The 15,547-nt window shown below is 40.5% G+C and overlaps 1 protein-coding gene across 7 annotated transcripts in view; it reads left to right on the top strand.

The window, feature by feature from the left end:
• Nucleotides 1-15,547, top strand: part of tet3 (tet methylcytosine dioxygenase 3) — a 47,959-nt gene that overhangs the window by 22,951 nt on the left and 9,461 nt on the right. For 5 of the 7 annotated variants that reach the window (XM_026244985.1, XM_026244990.1, XM_026245005.1 and 2 more), the window contains 2 exons: nucleotides 9,491-12,404; nucleotides 13,762-13,852. In XM_026244985.1, coding sequence (XP_026100770.1) covers nucleotides 9,491-12,404; nucleotides 13,762-13,852 — 3,005 coding nt within the window. Of the gene's footprint in view, nucleotides 1-5,295; nucleotides 5,668-9,490; nucleotides 12,405-13,761; nucleotides 13,853-15,547 lie in introns of those variants that run through there. The other 2 variants (XM_026245013.1, XM_026244995.1) reach the window with 2 other exon arrangements.

The raw sequence follows: 15,547 nt of genomic DNA on the forward strand, positions 1-15,547 counted from the left end.
ACAAAAAGACAGCTATGTTTTAACGTAAATTTGTCTTTTTTCTTCAATTATTGTCAATGCAAAATGCAGTTCTAATGATCAATAATATTTACTGTATATTTAAATAATATATTCAACCTCACATGTTCCATAAGTTATTTCACAGAAACATTAGCGTGTTTCCTATGAGTTTCTGTTTCTCTGTAGGTGGTTTGTGTAGGTGGGGGTTTGAGTTTTTCTCTCTCTCTCTCTCTCTATGTGATTTTGAACTGAGATTAGCAACAGATGAGTCAAAAGACGTCATCAAATGGCATAACCTCTACGCTGTCAGTATTACCAAAGATATGACATTGGAAATCAAGACCTGCTGAAGATCACTTTTAGTTTTGACCCATTCAGGTTTTTTTTTTTTTTTTTTTTTTTTTTTTTTTTTTTACAGTTTGATGCCAGTAATGACATCTTAAACAACAGGGTTTTTGCACAGCCAAGCTACAGTCAAGTACACACAGTGTATAACTACATACTTGAAGGGGTAAACAGAGGTGGTGTGTGGTAAATGTAATCCAATTTATGTGTATACATACTAGACAAAGCTAGATATAGCCTATTTGCAAAAATCTGCCTGGTATAGTTTCCTTAACATTAACATCAATTTCATAACATCTTAAAAAGATAAATTATTGTTCACTTGTAGAGGACTTTTAAATTTAATGTTAAATTCAATATTTTCAGGATCAGTCTGGCCAATAAAACAATATATCAGTCCCAGTCATACTCAGTGAATGCTGTGCCATCAAAAACAATATCTACCCATAGTTTTTACAAGGGTACTGCCCACAACAAGTTGCTTTGTTTCAAATCAAATTTCACTTTCAGTTCCTGTATAGTATATATATCTCAAGCGTGACCTTGCACGTCTAGTATTTTAAGATTGGTTCGAGATTAAGACATGACTTGTCTAATGAGTAATGACATAGAGCATAGTGATAACCTTTAGGTTTCAGTGAAATGCTAAATCTTTCCGTATAATACCACAATCTTTCTGAGACCTATAGAGTTTCACATCCCCTGTGTTTTTGGATCAGTGATATGGTGTCTTGTGACACTGTGGATGTTAGTAGCTCACTTGGTTAAGATTTCTCATTTTTTTAAATGACATAAGACATCTCTTGGCATTTACTGTAATGTAGAAGCAAATGTCCCTTGCATATACTTTTAAAGAATCAAGATTGTCCTCTATGTTTGGAAGAGCTGATTATATGGGCCAGGTATGTATCATTTTTGTCTTTCAGTATTAGCAAACTATGTCACGTATCTCACTGAAGTGAGAAGAAAGGGACAGCTCAACCTAAAAGGAAAATTCTGTCATTTTTTTACTCATGTTGTTCCAAATCTGTATGAATTTTTACATTTCCACTTTTTTTTCATACATTTAAAGTCAATGGAGTCCAATGCTGTTTGACCAAAACAAGAAAGTCTTGAGTAAATTTGGGCGAACTATCCATTTAAATATGCATATGCTTAACTTTGTGTCTGGCAGTGGTGGACGAAGTACACAAATCAAGTACTTGAGTAAAAGTACAGATACGTATAATAAAATATTACTCCAGTAAAAGTACTCCTTTTTCAATTTTACTCAAGTGAAAGTACAAAAGTACTACATTTTTTATGTACTTAAGTAAAAAAGTACTGAAAGATAGATGTTTGAAATTTTATATAGGCTACTTAATTTAATTTTATATTAGCACATCTTTTTTTTTAAAATAATACTACTGCTCAAAATATTTTGGATTTTTTCCAAAATAACCACTATATGGAGTCGAGATATATTTTTGTTGTTGATATGGACTACGCTGAGAGTAATGTTCACTGTGAAGCTTACACTGTGATGTACCTGAGAGAAAACAGAGATGACCATCTGATTTTCACCAGTAAGAAAAAAGTATTTTAAAGTTTGTTGTTTTACAGAACATCACAGTTATATATGACATGATAATAAGGCCTGAAGTTAGGAAGGACATTTTAAGGAAAATATAATTATATTTTCATAATGATTTTTTCCTTCTCAAATCTTGTCTGTGGTGTAAAAACACCCCTGGCCAAACGCCTGTGCATCTCTTCCCCTCTTTGATAATTACTGTTACAATGTTCTGAACATCACATCCTTTCTTTTGTCCCTAGATGTAATCTATATATATATATATATATATATATATATATATATATATATATATATATATATATATATATATATATATATAGGTGGTTGAATAAAAATATTTGGACATTATTTATAAAAAATGACCTCAAGTTAGCACCGGCAAGCTTGTTAGGTAGACAGTTAGCATACGCTAACAATATTTATTTACTTATTTTCAGTACGGTTATGAATAAACATTCATGTCTGTCTACTCGTATAGTTAATCCAAACAGTATAAATATGTATAACGTTACTGTTGATAAACAATATAAAACGTCACATAGGACACGGTCGCATTTTAATAAAACTGTTAATATTACGGCAGCGGGGAATTTGAACATGCACGAGTTATTTTATATAATCTGTGTTAGTTTAAAGGCTTTTTTTTTTTTTAACCTAAAACACAGACACGCTGATTGATGTGTCTGCATCGTCTGCCCTCGAGCATTTCAGTGGGCTTAAATAAATCACTCTTTACAGCGGATTTAGTTCCCAAACAATGGACAATTTTGACCTAAATATGATTTTCAGTTACAATAATTAATCCTAAATTTCGACATTAATAACTTACCTTTAGCAACATCAGACGCACGCACGCTCACAAGATCTCCGGTTCTTACTTCTGTAGACTCGCACTAAACGGTTAATTTGAATCAGTGAGTGGTCGACTCCAGAACAGCTGCAATCGGATCATTCTAATTCGTAAAAGAATCGTTTGGTGCGATTTGCGATCCGATTTAAAAGTTTATTTTGAAAAGACTCAGTTCGTTCATGATGAATCAGACACCGCTTCTGCGTGTCGGAGCACGTGATATATTATAGGGAGTAACGACATGTTTTATGAAATGTAGTGAAGTAAAAAGTACGATTTTATGCTTTGGAATGTTGTGAAGTAAAAGTAAAAGTTACTCAAAATAAAACTACTCCAGTAAAGTACAGATACTTGAAAAATTTACTTAAGTACAGTAACGAAGTAAAGCTACTCCGTTACTGTCCACCACTGGTGTCTGGTCACTTGAGCATGTACATTATTCATCAGTATTACCAAGTGGCATTCAATTGTTCATATGTTAAATAAAATCCAGTAGACACCCAGAGCAATAAGAACGCTGGTAAAAATGTTGCAATGTAATCGTTGTTATGTCAGCTCCGCATCGCTGCATATTTTTTTAGCGCTAAGTATTGATGCGCTGTAACTTGCAACAGGAAGGGTGAGGTAACTACAGGGCAAAATAACTGCTGCATCACGCTGAAAGGAACGAGGGACTATGCTTAGACGGGCGAGTGAAAGAGAGCGCCTTTGTGTGTGAGGGGAAGCACATCTACATTATGTGTTATGACACATCTGCCCAGCCCTCTTTTTCCGAATGAGAGCATCGAATGATTGTGGTGATGCAACTGCGACGTCATGACGGTTCCTGCTCTCCATTCTCCCTCTCTCTCATTCACTCGCTTCTCCTCCGCTGGTGACAGTGCACTTTACCTCTCCGCTCGGGCTTTGGGTCTGTGTGTGTTTGTCCGTGGGGTTGCCTTGCCTTCACTGTGTTGACAGTGGCGATCCAACTGGCAGGACTCAACAGAAAGAGTGAGCGGCAGAGAAAGACTTTGATCAGAAGAAAAGACGACAACACGAGAGAGTCACGAACATGGCAAGAGGTTATGCGGGTTAATACAAATTGCGCGTTATGCAGTCTGTGATCGCATCCTCGTAATGCAAAAGCGATCATACCGAAGGGCTTTCCAGCGACTATCAAAGACAGTTGCCATGTTTTTCTCTTCTGCTGAACAGAACAAGTACAAAAATAAGCTCTTGGAGAAAAGGGAGAGGTAGAGATAGAAAAGATGCCAGCAAAAGAGCGAGCGTGAGAGACCCAGCTGAGAAGCTTCGGAGTTTGCAGAGATGGGTTGGCATGAAACAGAGTGTTTAGGCAGGAAAGAAAGCGCAAGAATGGCTCAGAAAAGGGAAGAAGAATACGGTTAACACCGTGAGACTGATAGCAAATCCGTCCTTCCCATCGAACACTCACTCTCTATATTTTGCTCTTACCTACCCTGGACTCCCTTACGCGAACATCACCTCTTCTGTATTGCTGCAAAAGCACCTTGTCGCCCTTCCTCGCTTCTGAACAGAACAAACACCATCGACAGGTCAAACTACATAACCAGCAGCAAAATTGAGCATAAACGCATGTGTGTTATGTGTTGTTTGTTACCTTTTCCCTCAAAACTTTGTGCTTCCCATGTCTCTACAGTTCCCGTTAACCTGTGGTTGTGGTTGCTTCTGACAGTCGCTTTGCTTTCCCCCTCACATCCTGTGTTCCTCAGCTTTGAGAGTCTTTTCCTGCTGCTTGACTCTTATATCTGCGGTGTCTATAAGTGCAACCATGTATATGCTTCATATGTTGTAGATGACTGCCATTTTTACACATTTTTTTTCACCACACTCTTTCATGTTTTGGTTAGGCAGCATCACTTGTATATGTTATGTCTGTAAGCATCTTCTGCCAGCTATCATCTTTTCGAAATCAGCGATGTTTTGCAGGGTAAAGCAGCAATAAAGGGTTAAAATAAACTTTGAACTATCAAGGACAGCACTATAATGACAGGAATAAATACTATCCAGAAATGTACCTTTCTTGTGTTTTTTTCATCATCATCACACAGCAGCTGCCATTTACTGTTTGAGTGAATGTCTGTATTTAAATGGTGCAGCCTCCATCTTATGGAGCCTCTCAGAATTCACAGCCCAGACCAATCAACAAAACCAAAACCAAAACACCTCTACAATAACAAATAGCTGCTCATTTTGGTTTTGCATGCATCTCTGCTGTCACATAAGCCATAGATATGTCTATACAGTCCTTTATTTAGCGCAATAGTCAGCCAGTCTGCCACTTGTGCTCTCTCTCTACGTTTTGCAGCGGCTGTATTTCCTGCACGCTCCACCATTCCATCGTACGTGCCCAGTGTGGCTCAGATAATGGCCTCTCTCACTCTGCACACACAGAAAAGAGGAGGGGGAGGAGGAAAATGAAGGGAGGGAGTGATTGAGCAAGGGAACGAGAGAGAGGGAGGGTGGGGGCTGTAAGGCAAAGCAGACGGCAAATGCGAAAAGCAGAAAGAAAAAGAATATAGAAAAAGGGAAGGGAGGAGCAGAGAGACATAATGAGAGAGGGAGAAAGAGAGAAACGACAGTGGTGATAGGAAGAGAATCAGAGCGAATGTGTGTGCGTTGGGGAGGTGTGTATGACAGAGTGCGTGCGTGCGTGAGTGCGTGTGTGTGTCCGTGTGCCGCACTGCCTGGCTGACTGAGAAGAGAGGGAGAGAAAGAAAGAAAGACAGTAAGAGAAAAGAAAGGAACCCCTAGAGGATTTCCACCGGCTTGCTTCTTTTTTTAATAATTTGGCACTTTTGTGAAAACTGTATTCCATGCACTTTCTTGTCCACCTTAGTCTCTCCAGCAACGGTATTGGGACAGCTAGACCACTGTGAGTAGACGCCAATCTGTTCATTTCCCTCTCTGTGTGCTTGAGCTTTGTATTTTGACTATGATGGACACAGGAGTACGTGGGGACAGCTACGGGAGGGGGTGGTGGTGTTGTGTGTCTTTCTATGTTCAGCTGCCTGATACTATGCTTTAAACCTCATCTGCAGTATCTGTTTTTTTTCTTCTTCTTAGTGCTGTCAACCTCTGAGACAGCTGTTAATTATGTGTAAATTCTGAGACCTTGTATAAGCAGCATATGGTCTAAGTTTAAAGGGCACTTCATACTTCTGAGTTAAACTGGTTTTACAGTCTTTTCTGGTTGGGCGTGTTAATGTTTTGGTAGTAGTAGCTCTTTGACTGAAAGAAGAAGGGGAGAGAGTTTTGGCAGTGCTGAAAGTCCTGGCATGCCTCAGATAATCGAAAGCACATGCTGTCAGACAGGTGTGTGTCTGCAGGTGTAGGGCATATATATGTGTGTCACTGATCCAAATATTCTTAACACCAGATGTGTAGCATGTTGCATGCAATAAGTTAACTCTGATGTTTGAAATACAAACTAGTCCAGTTTTGCACGTGCGTTCTTGTGAACTCTAGAGTGACACTAAGGGGGCTGTTTACACTACAGCGTTTTCAGCCAAAAACGGGAAACTTTTATGTATTTTGCTAATTCATTTAAATGGCAAAAGTGTTCTGAAGTGAAAATGCCACCGTTATCATTTCAGTGAGAGTACGGAAATCTTTGCAAATGGTAATGTCACGCGCATGTGAGTACATGTTGGGTATATGTAGACATGTGCAGTACTTGTCGATGTTGAAGCCAAGAGCAAACAAACAAACACAACAGTTGAGTGCATGGTTCTGTTGGTTCTGCTCAAGAGTTTTCTAACGCTTCTTCAGCAAAGTGTGGATTTACTTCACCAGTATTACAACCAACAGTGGAGACACCTCATATACAACATATAATCGTCACTTCAATAGAGGTGCTATTTACTAACAAGGTGACAGCGCTAACTACTGGCCTTAGCATACGTAATACAGCATTTTTGGCTGTTTTCGTGGATATGTGTATATGCAAATTGTTTTGAAAACGTTGTTGTGTATACAAAACCTTTTAAAAATGCAAGGGAAAAACGTTTCTGTTTTTGACTACGTTGTTGTCTTGTAAACGTAGCCTAAAGGCCGGTACACAGCAAGCCAACTTAAAAGAACTAGGGGTATGGAAAGCCAACAGCGTTGTCACCTCACGTCGGCAGCGTCGGACCAAAAAGCTGCGCTAAAAACCCAACGCACAGACTACAGCCAACGGCAAACTTACATGTGCGTTCTACACATACGTGAGAGGAATGAGCTGTCCATATCAGCAGCTATCAATAATATATATTCCTCAATCAAAAGTAGAAACCGAAAACAAAGATATACAAGATAAACGGCACTTGCTTACCATTTTGAATCAGTAACATTAATTTCTTTGATTACGCTGATTAATAATCGTTTTAAGCAGATCATGTTGTTATGAAAACTATTTTGTATAAGATTGATACCATGTTACTAATGATAGCTGCTCGCATAAAATTCAAGTCATGGACCTTTGCCTACAAAACCACCACTGGCTCTTCACCCATTTACCTAAATTTATTACTTCAGACCTATGTGCCCTCAAGAAGCTTGCGTTCAGCAAGTGAATGTCGCTTGATTGTGCCATCCCAAAGAAGCACAAAGTCACTTTTACGGACTTTTAAATGAAATGTTCCCTTCTGGTGGAATGACCTCCCCAACTCAATCTGAGCAGCTGAGTCCTTAGCCATCTTCAAGAATCGGCTTAAAACACATCTCTTCCATCTTTATTTGGAACTTACTTTAGCACTAACTATTCTAATTCTATTCTTTAAAAAAAAAAACACTAGCTTGCTTTATTCTTTTTCTATTCTATCGGTTTTCTTTTTATTTCTTATATTATTTAAAAGCCCTTGCTACGTGTACTGCATTTTATCTAACTGAGACTTGTTATAGCACCTACATATCATTGCTTTTTGTTGTTTTTGATTGCTTCCATTGTCCTCATTTGTAAGTCGCTTTGGATAAAAGCGTCTGCTAAATGACTAAATGTAATGTATGTAATATGAATGATTGGAAAAGATCACGTAACATTTAAAACAGCCTTCTGTCTGTCCCACCTTCATTTACATGCTTGTTTTCAGCACTTTCGCTTTAATTCTTAGCACCGACTCGTTCGCTAAACTGAACATCCAATCAGAGTTCTCACTCTCGCCGAGGTCCCCTATGTGAATCTGGCACCGACATGAGCCAGATGAGAGCCAACTAGCCTGGCCGTCGTTCGCCTTGGTGTTTCCCGGTCTTAAGACTTTATTGTGAAATGTTTCTGCATGACTGTGTGCACGTGGATGCCCATTGCATCACTTGAAAAGAGGAAAAAGAGCCTGTTGTAACAATTGTGCGGTTCAGCTTTTTTTTTTGAAGAGTTGGAGTGTGACCAGTGTTGGTAAGTGGGGTACTAGCTCACGCTCCTCATCTAAAACGTTTTTGAAACACACGCGTATGTACACACACACACACACACACACACACACAAATAGCCCCATGAGGGTCCATCCAGACACCATCACAGAAGGTGAATTCAAAGTGTCTGAATAACTTGACCATCAGTATAACCCATCAAAAGAGCTGTCACAATCAAGGCACAATGAGAGAGATTTGGACATTTAGCTACAGAGCTGTTAAGTGAACTCTTAAACATGCAAGTCTTGTCTCAGCAGTCTAAACAGTTTAATTTTATGCAAAAAAGTTCTTATACTCTGTTCAAATATTGTAAACGTTTCTACAGAATTACTACTTAAGACATTTAAACAGGCCATTTCATGTTCGTTTTAAATGGGTGATTAATTTCATTAAGCTAGTGTAATAAAACCACAATGTCCTCTTTTCTAAGATATGCCTTCATCATAGACAAAGGCCTCTGTATTTGTCATCTGTGTAGCAAACAGTTTTTTTTAATCCACTTTTTTAAATCATTTTAGAGATCCATCATGACTTAAAAGTACCAGGAAGATGTTGTTGCATGCAGATATTGCCCTTTCACACTTATCTGGAACCATTTCACATTTTCCACAACATTCAAAAAGCACAAAAGAGAGTTGAGAGACTAGCAAAAAGCTTATTTGAAAACCAGGAACCAGGAAGAGGTTCTCAGTATGTTGACTTGGCATTATCAGTTGTATTATAATTGTAAATATGGGTTTGTATTTGCATGAGACAGTTGAACTTCATGCAGTCCAGTCTCCATTGTACTCTTGAAAATTAGTAGGCTCAGGTTGTTTCAGTCAGAATATTTTTTAGCATCTGCACATAATTTGGCCATAAATTATGCCCAGTGCTATAATTTAAATTAGACCATGGACAACACTGTAGTAACCAAAGGCCGTTTTATGTTGTTTTTGCGGAATGTGTTTTCTTAAGAGCAGAGAGCAAAGACAGAGAGAAGATGAACATAAGAAGACCCAGGAATATCAGCGGAACAAAATATTATGTAGTTTTTTTTTTTAATCAGGCAGCAATCTTACAAAGAATACCAAGATTAATACTATGATCTTTGTTTGAATTAGTCTGCAAATAGTATTTTCCTTATATTTTGTGTGATGTAATAAATGCATCACAGCTACAAATATTATACAAAGATATAGTGTTGAATAGGATACACAGACTTAAAACACACACACACACACACACACACACATATATATATATATATATATATTGCCAGTTTGCTGGATCATTGTCAAGTAACTTATGTTTTTGCTCTTCCTCAGACTGTTTCTGTGGTGGGTTCAGTGGATGGCCCCAGAGGAAGAGGCCAGATGGAAATTGGGTCCCATGACCGCCTGGATGAAGGCGTGTTAAACCAGGAACTGTCTAATGGGCTTAGCAAAAATGCAACAAATGAAGAAAATAGTTGTGATGAAGAAGTTAAAGACCTGGCCGGGGAGCACCACCAGCACAACTACCATGAGGGAGCTGGATGTATTTCCCAGACACCAGGTTGGGTCTCTGAACATGCTGGGAAGTCAAATCCTGAATCTCAACAGGGTGCTTGGAGTGGCCAAAATGCCAATAAACCAGTGAATGATGTGGATATGGAGGATGCACGAACCCTGGTGGCCTTTTCTGCTTCTGTTGGCTCACTGCCACCTTACACCAACCATCAACCTTCTGAGACTCCTACAACTCAACTGTACGAAAGGTTCAATCAGGAAATATCTAATGTAGGTGAGGAGGCGAGACAGAAAGGTGTTGATGGTGAGTTGTACCCCCCTGAAGACCTAAACACTCTTCAGGCAGCACTGAGCAAGGCTCGTCATGGCCACAAGCCACCTAACTGTGATTGTGATGGCCCAGACTGCCCTGACTACCTGGAGTGGCTGGAGAAGCAAATCAAAATGGTGGCTAACTGTCAGGATAAAGGTTCCTGTAAGATTCCGGGTGCTCCTTTACAGCCACATGCACAGCATCGCAGTGCCCAATCCCAACCTCAACAACGTGGAGGTAACTCCTTGTGTGTGCAAGACACAAATCCACATGCCCATGTAAACCATCCTTCTGCTCCTAGAGCTTTTGGGCCACCAGCACCTATTCCTTGCTCCCCTAGTGTTCTGTCAATAGCCAAGGAAAGAAATGTTAGCTTGCAAACAGCAATCGCAATTGAGGCTCTGACCCAGTTGTCTGGCACTGACCCACAAACTGTTGTTCCTCTTGGTGAATCTTCACCTGCAAATCACCATCAGCATCTTCCAACCTCCTATCCTCAGAGAATGCCACAGGTTGTCTCTTCATCACCCGGTCCTCTTTTGTCCTCCTCTGCCACCTCTGCTATGCCACAGTCTATCCCTCCTGGTCATTATCCTCAACAGGAAATTTCATGGGATCAGCAGAGACCTCGGTCCCAGGTTGAGGCTCCTACACCTAACATTTTGTCTAGCCCATCTCACTATCCTTCAACATACCCATCCTCCAAGTCCCCATTTACAAGCATACACCCATCGACCCCTAATCCCCGACCCCAGCAGTGGAGCCAGGGCACAGCTGGAAGCTGTGATAAAATCTCCCCTCAGAACCCATGGATGGTGGTGAATACTGATTCCCAGCTTCCCAGTGACCCAGTGTCTGAGCTTAAGCAACTCCTCGGAGACACCAGTGGAAAGTACACCAACTCAGCCTTCAAGTTCCCACTCCCTCACCCCAGCTTGCAGGATGGTCGCAAGGACAGCCTTACTGTGATGTCTCACATCAAGCAGGAGGTGGATATAAAGGAGTACCTGGGCTCAGGGTGTGCAGTCATGGGCCAGGAGGGAGTAGTAAATGGCCAGCAGCAGTTCCAGGGTCAGCAGTTTTCCCCCACCATTAGGCACTTAACTCAGGCAGCACTACAGCAGCACCTTCATCATAAACGTAACCTCTTCTCTAATTCCCCTCCCTTCAATCCGTTAGCCCCCATGGCTTGTCAAAACCTTCGTAAGTGGTGGCCACAGACTATTCCAGAGGGTCCTGTAAGCATCAAACAGGAGCACAAAGAGCCTAAAAAGAAAAAGAGTGCTCAGAGTTCTCTTCTTCTCAAGCAGCCAGTGGGTGGGCTTTTTGATTCACTGGGCACACCTCTTCCAAAACCCAAACAGATTGTTATCAAGAAGCATAAACAGAAAGCTTCCCAACCAACTTTCCTCCCACATAACCAGATTGTAATATTGAAACCTCCCCTCATCTCCCCAGGATGTGCACCATCTCTATCTCAGCTTGCTCCATCTTTACCAGGCACGGAAGCTGGGCTTCCCCCCTCTCAGGTGGCTGAGAGCCACCCAGCTCCAGCTCAATCTCAGGAATCCATTTTGAAAAGCAGTAGTGCACCCATCTCTGAAAACACTCTTTCTTATTTTACTCCTGTGTCGGTCCTAGCACCATCCACCCAGAAGGTGATGGCTTGCTCAGGCACAGCTGGGTCAAATGATAGCATCCCAACAACCAGTATCACACCTCAAACCTCTACAACACAGCAGACTCCTTCTCTGGCTGGCCTCAGTAACCTAGATCCAAAATTTGAAGAGCTAATTCGCCAGTTTGAGGAGGAGTTTGGGGACACCATTTCCTCAGCTTCTGCAGCAGAGACCCCAGAGAATGGCCCTGCTCAGCCAATGGTGACCGAGTCACAATCAAACTCAGGACAAACCAGACCCGAGTCACCATCCCCAAAGCAGCCAAATAACTGCCCTCCTTTTCCCTCAAATGATTCTGACCCCATGGATGAAGGTCAAACAGACATGGCTAAAAGACTGAAAGAAAAAACACCATTGCCATCTGAGGAGCTCTGTACAATTAAACAGGAAAGTGAGGAATGTGAGGTGGATGTGAAACCTTCTGGGCAGCCCTTGTCTGTAGCTCAGGATGCATTTCTGGAGCGACAGCACCCCTTCATCGCACCTTTCTCCCCTCCAGCTAAACGTATAAAGATCGAGTCATCTGGTGGCGTTACAGTGCTCTCCACATCTGCATGTTTGTCTGCAGACAAAGAGAGGGCTGATTTGAATACTCCCACCAAGGATATCTTTCCCTCCTCGCCTTCACTTAAAGGTTTTCTTGAGTCACCATTGCGTTACCTGGACACTCCCACCAAGAACCTACTGGATACACCTGTGAAAGACTCCCAACCTGATTTTCCCACCTGTGACTGCGTAGGTAAGTGAGAGAATTAAATCCAGCAAAATATATTGGAGCAATTTGGGCAAGATCACGCAAATCCTCAAACAGAATATAAAAGCACAAAAATATATGAAATTTGACATTTTGCTGCAGTATAGCACATCACACCACCCCACACCTCATTCTACCTCATTGATCACTAGAATTCCCTTCAACAAGCCCCAAATGTTTATTTCATCATTTCATTTCTGCATGAGCACATTTCTCAAGATAGTGTTGGGCCATGTCTGAGAATGCCTGCTCTATCAGGGGCCCGTGCATTGCATTGCAGTCTGTTCTCTGTGCCTGTTGCAGAGGAACAATAGATTTGAAGAAAGGAGCCCATTGTGATTCTTTGGGCCAGTGCACTGCACCACTTTCTGTCTACGTTCAGACTGTTGGTACAGTGAATACAGCTAGTTTCTGCTATGAAGGCAGTCACAATAAAGGGAGTCTGCTCGTATATCATATGATATACTGTGGCCAGACATCAAATTAGGGAGGGAATAGGGAGGACACGGTGAGAAGAGATGGACTGCAACCTCTCAGCTCAGGCCTCAAATCTCTTACCGTGTCATTCAGAGGTTTTGGTGGTGTGAAATTTGTATTATACATGTGATATATAGATATCAATATGCTTTGACAAATAAAAAATAAATAAATAAAAAAAAGCATTCATTCAAGGATCGTAAACTATGCCTGAACACTTGTTGGAGCTTGACTGTTACTAAGGGCAAAGGACAATAGAAGGGAGGTTTCCATAGTGAATCCTTACAACTCTCTGTCAACACCACAGGAAACACCCAGTGTAATTTGATACAAACACATTCAAGCCAGCCCCATATGTAGAACCTTCAGCAGTTATACAGTCTTAATATAGATTCTGACATGCTAGAATATATTTAGAATATGTTTTTATTTTTCTGTCTGTGTTTGTGCTTGTCTATGTAAAGCACTCCATTTTCCCCATGCTGTTAGCTATTCTTGCATCAACTGTTGGTATTTTACCCTGCTGAGTAAGCAGGTAATAAGTAGCCACTAGATGTTTTTCTTCTCACAAACACTTTTTCTGTAAGATTTAAGTAGGATGTTCCCACAAATAATTTCCTGACTTTAGTCACGCCTTTATCCCTACACCCTGAGTGGAATGTGACCTTAGATTGCCTCTTTCCCAGACAAGCTCTCTGTCCCTTTCTCTCTCTTGCTCACCCACACACGACTGACTCATGCGATCATTCTAATGGCATTACACATTTGCAGTCTAAACTGTTAATATCATTTGGATTACCCATTGTTGTATAAGAGTGTGTCCATGCTTTAACCTGCATTCACTTTCGCTCTCTGTTTCCCATAGATCAAGTCCTAGAAAAGGAAGAGGGTCCATATTACAATCACTTGGGATCTGGGCGAGACATTGCTTCAGTCAGACAACTAATGGAAGAGAGGTGAGCGGCAAATGTCAGATGTCTGAATTATTATTGGTTCAGATAGCATTCCACAATGTCACCTTCTTCAGTGCTCTTGATGCAAGCATGTTCATTTGCAAACACAACCAGCAGGACAAGAGCCATGTGGGAACATTATTTAAAATCAAGTTTTTATTGAGCCAAACAGGAAAAATCACAAAAACTAAATGAATAGAGTACCTATTGCTTTCTTTTCTGTAGCAATCACCTTTTCTGTCTTGTCCCCTTTTTTTAGTAACAACCAAAAAAAGTAACTGAATATAAAAGAATATTCTCATACACATAAAATGTGTAACAATCAGACAAACTCAAGTGTAAATCCATTTATAGATCTTAATACATTTGTCTACTGTCTGAAACAAATTATTAAACTTGAAAAGGCACAGAGGAATGACCCAACGTCATTTGCTTTAAGAGATCCCTAACCACCATGTCATTGTTCTGCAAGAGTTCTTTGGAAGCTCTGGCAGTTGGACCCTGGCAACAGATTCTTAACCAGCTGAGGATAAGCATCTCTCTTTTCTGCCATTTGTTCTCCCTTCACCCCCTCCCACCTTCCTGCTCTATGATCTTGTCCCCAGGGTATTCCTGACCCAGAATCCAACAGGAGTAACAGGAAATATCAGCATCAGCAGAACCACACAGGGGAGAGACAGGGAGACAGACAATGAATAAAAGGGGGAAAGAAAATAATTTAGAGGAAATTAAAGAAGTAGTAGGTGAAATGAAGAAAACGGTGGAGTTTATATTAACTTTAAGCAATGAGCATTCTTTAGTTTTTTTTTATTTGGATACACAGGACAAAAGGAAGCCAGATTTCCTTCACAGTAGTGCTGTCATGCGGGGGAAATTTGTTAAAAATATATATACTGTAAATCAAGTTAATTTCCTATATATGAAAATACTTGACACATTCCCTGAGGTTTAAAAACGTTATTTACTAATACTTTAATGATCCTATGATCATTGAGAAGTGAAAGAGTATATATGTTGACCACCTTTCCCTTGTAAGCATACAGAAGCTAAGACTTTGTTGACCCATTTGGACAGAGTAGCTCCACCTTTGCTGACCTCTCCTATACTTGTCCACTCTCATTGCTTTATTTGAGAGCTGATTGAGGGCATAGTAGCTGTATTTCTATAGCCTGAGTCATCTCCTCTGAGATAAAGGGAGAGCTGGTGGGTAGAAGAAGAACCCCCCCTTTGTTTGTCCATTAGACAGTGACTATAGCCTCCTTAAGCCTAAGCTTGACCCTTTTGTAGCCTTTGACCTCATAGCCCACCCCTCTGGATCTTTGAAGCTTCTCCCCCAACCTGAGTAATTATACAGAATTATACGTAGCTTATACTTGTGTAGTTAAACTGAATTATACTTAGCACATGCTGCTGCCATACACGTGCACTGAGAGTTTCATTTGAGGAGACAAGAAGTTGTTGTCTGAGAACATGAAGCCATCAAATGCAAACTTTAGTACGGAGTATCACACACTACTTCAATATATGACACACATCTCATAAAATGTGGAACTGTTCAATACATTGATGTATCACGCATAATTTTTAAAGCTTTACCAAACTCAAAGCTTTAACTGCTTAAATGTGCTGTATGTAATTTTTTGGCTAAAGCATATAAATACCATAATATGTTTGAAGATATTTAGTAAACATGTTTAG

The sequence above is a fragment of the Carassius auratus genome, chromosome 5, assembly GCF_003368295.1.
Source record: "Carassius auratus strain Wakin chromosome 5, ASM336829v1, whole genome shotgun sequence".
NCBI lineage: Eukaryota > Metazoa > Chordata > Actinopteri > Cypriniformes > Cyprinidae > Carassius > Carassius auratus.